The sequence below is a fragment of the Borostomias antarcticus genome, assembly GCF_949987555.1.
Source record: "Borostomias antarcticus genome assembly, chromosome: 24".
NCBI classification, from domain to species: Eukaryota; Metazoa; Chordata; class Actinopteri; order Stomiiformes; family Stomiidae; genus Borostomias; species Borostomias antarcticus.
In genome coordinates this window covers 16165979-16171072 of record NC_140257.1, presented here as the reverse complement: position 1 = coordinate 16171072, position 5094 = coordinate 16165979, and the positions used below count along the sequence as shown (strand labels likewise).

Below are 5094 nucleotides of genomic sequence, written 5' to 3'. Positions count from 1 at the left end.
TGAGTTTTACTTCGTGGATCCGCACCGTGATTCGGTTCTGCTCCAAAATTGAATGGGTTGTAATTTGGCCCGTGCTACACCCCTCCACGAGGTTTCATGAAAATCGTATCTCGTAGTTTTTATAACGAACAAACCAACTGACACACCGAAAACACTGCGCTGTCGCTGGGGCGGAGGTGAATATACCAAATATACATTTTATCGTTAATGTCTATTCTTATTGGGAGATGTGACTGTGGAGAGCTGACGTTAGGACTTCCCTTCCCTTCCCTTCTCACTGAGGTGATCTCTACTTCCACATGATCCCGAGCGCTGGAGGTGTGAGCGCCAAACCATGTTAGAGGAAATGCGATACAGCTCAGACCCATCCTGTCATAACCAATCACTGATCCTCCGCTGAAGAGAGCAAGGAAGGATGTTTGTGGCGTCAGCCGGGGGTGTGGCCTCTCACACTCTACCATCAGCTCCTCCTCACAGCCCCCACAATGCTCAGCGGGCAGAGCCAACGACAAGAGGTCTGGGCTCTGTTGCAGCTAGAATACTGGAGGAGCAGTGATTTGAACGGGCACACGCACGCATTGCTGAACGCCACCGTTAGCGAAACAGAGGGAGGAGTCTTCTCTGTCCTGTGCGTGTGTTCCTGATGCTACCTTCAGGCTGTTGCTTGTACACGAAAGTGCGCGCGCACACACACACACACACACACACACACACACACACACACACACACTGATCACAGGGCCATTATATATCCCATTGCATGCACGACTCACTGTATGGCCCACGTTCCTATATCACAATGTGCGTCTACTTCTTCTTCTATTGATGCCTATTCAACTCCCACTTCAGACGCCATCTCTCCATATTGGCAAATGGTAATGGTAAATGTACTGCACTTAATTAGCGCTTTTATACCAAGCGCTTTACAATGGCCTCTCATTCACCCATTCACACACCCATTCACACACCAATGGCGGCAGCTGCCATGCAAGGTAAGGCTAACCTGCTCATTGGGAGTAATTTGGGCTTCAACTGGGGCCCAACTCCTACTTTTAGAAACTATCTCTTCATATTAAACTGCCACTTCTAGCTGTCTCTGTCTATTAAACGTTGCCATTCCCATGTCGTCTTACCCTCCCTCTCTCTCAGGGCTGAGATGACTCTTAGGCCTTTAAAGGTGCATTCAATGTATCCAGTTAGCCCTTCTAAAGAGGCTTCTCAATCTGTTTAGAAGTGCCAATGTTTAGTCGTCCTCTTGTCCCCGACACTGAGGGAATATAAATGATGTCAATTACCTCCCGTCTAGGCAAGCCGCTCCCCACGGGGTCCAGACACATTTACTTCATTACCCAAGAGAGAGAGCAGCTAAACCTTCTGAGTCCCTGTCTGGCCGTTCAACAGCGTCGTATGAGAGGAAGAGTCATCAAGACCGTCTATGGATAATAGGCCAGAGAGCAGCAGCAGCAATCAGGCCACATCATTCACGGTCAACCAGGTCATTGTCGTAAACAGGTATAGACAGAGGCGTATTAAGCGACGTCACAAGGTCACAAGGTCAATCAATCAATCAATCAAAGCTTTATTTGTATAGCGCATTTCATACCCAGAGGCAACACAATGCGCTTTACAGAGAACAAGGGAGGTGGGCATACGACCCACTCTCTACATATTCCAGAGGGAAGCAAAAAAACAGTAATCACCCGGGGGCCAGATAAGTGAGCTGTAAAAATTCTTCCCACAGGGTCAGGTCACAAGGTCACAAGGCAGCCATGTTGGAAGACCGCCACTGGAAGAGAAGCAGGTTTGGAAACGCCGAAGGAAGGGAAGCTCCGTCACTCTGGCTTCAACTCCTGAGTGCTCCTTGGTATTTGAAACACTCTGATGTTGTTCACATTCCTATAGGCGGCCAGAACTTGATGGTGATGTTACCGAGTGACAACATGCAGGACATGGACAGGTAGTTGGACATGCAGGACATGGACAGGTAGTTGGACATGCAGGACATGGAAAGGTAGTTGGTTTATGTCAGGATTGCTGACAGAAACCCATTCATTACGTCTCGTCATATTCAAGTCTCGTCATAATATGAGAGCTATAATGTGAGGGAATGGATGAAAGACTTAAAATGGATTGATTGTAAGGACTATATTGGAGCATTTGGACTGAATTTGATTATTGAATAGAGAATATTATTGATAAAGAAAAGGGCAGGAGAGCTGGGAAGTTCAGACAGGTGTGATGAAGGAGCTCTTTGGTCAGGAGCACTGAGCTGGGGAGTCTACCCACGCGTGTAGCGGCAAGTTCTCAATAAAGAGTTTTTAACTTTTTGTCAGTCGCTTTTATTTGAATGAGAGAATATTATTATTTGAAGTGTCTACTCTTGTTCGGGATATGATTTGAAATGTCTACTTTTTCGGGGGGAACCTGTAAACATTGAATCCAGTTTAAGTTCATCCTATGTTATTATCTGCGTGCTGATTTTTGCTTGACTCTTGTGATTCTTGTTTCCAAATTGATATTAACTATAGTAGGCTATCCACTAAGATACTCGTAAATCACCTGTTTGATTTTTCCAAAGTGAAGTGAACACAGCGTTACAGTGTTGGCCTATTCCTATAGTTATTTCAAAAGCCTCCGGATCTTCCTATTACACTAGAACGCAGCTCCGGATTTCGAGGGTCAAAACGTAGCTCCGCCCATAACCTGAGGCCTCCGGGTTCGAGCCACGGTAGTGTAATTATTAGGTGCAAACAGGTATTTTTCGGCAAAAACACAGACAAATGCAGTAGTGTAATCCAGGCCTGACTGCAAAGTGTCATTAAGTCTCTGTCCACTTAGCAGATGAAGTAAAGGTTGGATAAACAGATCAGGATGAAGTATGTTGACCAGACAGTCTGAGGGCTCATGATCAGTGGGTCACTGGTTGATCCCCACATGTAGCTGCTGGAGTACTGAGCACTTCTGGCTATCACACACATACAGGTTTGATTCCTGACCCCTTGACACTTTCCCACAATTAACTCAAACTCATTATTTTTTGTTTGGTTCTCTATCCTGTAAATCAAACACTTTAAGGAGTAATGACTCACTACAGGATTTTGGGGCTGATTTATCCCCGATTCTCCCCTCCTGACCAGTGAAGTGAAAAATCTGGTCTGGAACGTTGGTCGGTACCGATGTTGGGCCCAGATGATCTGGTAATGTGAGGGGTTTACAGATCCAATCTTAAACCTCCCATCAGCTCGCAGACCCATCGGGGCTGATAATATCAAACATGTTTGATATTTAGATTATTACGTGACTACTTTACAAACGAGGCAGTGGCTCATTGCCGAGTTGCTCCCTCAGGCACCATAATATCCTTTAGTGTGTGATGAGCTGTTATTTTCAAATCTTGTGGTGTGCGCATGATTGATATTCCAGAAAAGAACATCTGTTAAGACTCTCCTTGTGTGCGCGATGCGACCCGATTTCAAAATCGTTTATTTTATTTTAGTTAGTTTATTTGAAATATCCTGTAGCGTGAGCCCAGCATAAGTCCCATAAGACACCGGGGGCTTCCAGCCAGCAGGCTGGTGCTGTGGGAGCCGACACACGGGCATCGGTCACCAGGGCGTCACACACTACCCTACTGTGCAGGAGAGGAAAGTTCCGGCAAGCTAACCAGATGTATGGAGGATCAGGACGATTGGAAGTGGAAATGGAGGGTTTGTCTGAGGACGACCTAGAGAGAGAGAGAGAGAGAGAGGGAGGGAGAGAGAGAACGAGAGAGAGAGAGAGAGAGAGAGAGAGAGGGAGAGAGAGAGAGAGAGAGAGAGAGAGAGAAGAGGAACAGAGGATGTGGAGGAGGAGGAGGGGGGCGTGTCTCACCTGTTCCTTGACGGAGGCCAGGATGGCGGACGTGGTCTCGGTCTCGGAGCCGTCCCCGTTGGAGGCGTTGAGGACTGGGCTGAGCATGGTGGCGTTGTCACTGTCACAGGCCTGCTGGTCCGGCACGGGCATCACTCCTGGAACACCAGCACAACACACACTGAACACTCAGAACACACTTAACGGTCAGCACACACTGAACGCTCAACACACACACACACACGCACACACACACTTACAGTAACACTCAGCACACACCGAGCACTCAGCACACTCAACACCTAACACACACTGAACGCTCAACACACACACACACACGCACACACACACTTACAGTAACACTCAGCACACACCGAGCACTCAGCACACTCAACACCTAACACACACTGAACGCTCAACGCACACACACACACATGCACACACACACACACACTTACAGTAACACTCAACACACACTTAACACTCAGCACACACTGAACGCTAAATGCACACACACATGCACACACACACTTACAGTAACACTCAACACACACTGAACACTCAACACACAGAACACTCAAAACACACACACACACACACTGAACACTCAACGCACACCGAACACTCAACACACACTCAACAGTCAACACACACCGAACACTCAACGCACACTTAACTCTCAACACACACTGAACACCCACACCAGGTGTGTAGCCCATGCAGGGGCGGGGATCCTGGGGGGGTCAGGAGAGGACATGTCCCTCTCAATATTTGAGATCATTAAAATTGCCCCCCCCCCCCCCCCCCAATATTTAGATTGGGGTAGAGGCATTCAAATGACCAGTAGAAACACAGTGAGATCACCGTGGAGATGCTAACTTTCCACTGTTATCAGCCCCACAATAATCTGATATCATGGACCAGGTGATGTCACTCGGTGTGTGTGTGTGTGTGTGTGTGTGTGTGTGTGTGTGTGTGTGTGTGTGTGTGTGTGTGTGTGTGTGTGCGTCCTGTAAGTGCATAAGAATAGTTGTAACATCACAGAAGAAAAAGGGACCTAAATCTCCCGATAATCCTAATGTAGTCTGAGCTAAATAACGCTGGTGACAGGTCAGACAGCTCTAAAAGATAATGAAAGCTTGTCAAAATTGATCCTGTGCACACACACACACTTCCCTGTGTGTGTGTGTGTGTGTGTGACAGTAGATTTCCCAGAGTGGAGGTAGCCGAAAGTCAGCCGTAGCC

The 5094-nt window shown here is 47.4% G+C and overlaps 1 protein-coding gene across 1 annotated transcript in view; it reads right to left on the bottom strand.

Moving 5' to 3' along the window:
• Positions 1–4002, bottom strand: part of ctnnd2b (catenin (cadherin-associated protein), delta 2b) — a gene marked incomplete at both ends in the record, with an annotated part of 70457 nt that extends 66455 nt beyond the window's left edge. Inside the window, one exon of the mRNA XM_084458328.1 lies at positions 3871–4002. Coding sequence (XP_084314454.1) covers positions 3871–4002 — 132 coding nt within the window. The remainder of the gene's footprint in view (positions 1–3870) is intronic.
• Positions 4003–5094: the final 1092 nt, after the last annotated feature.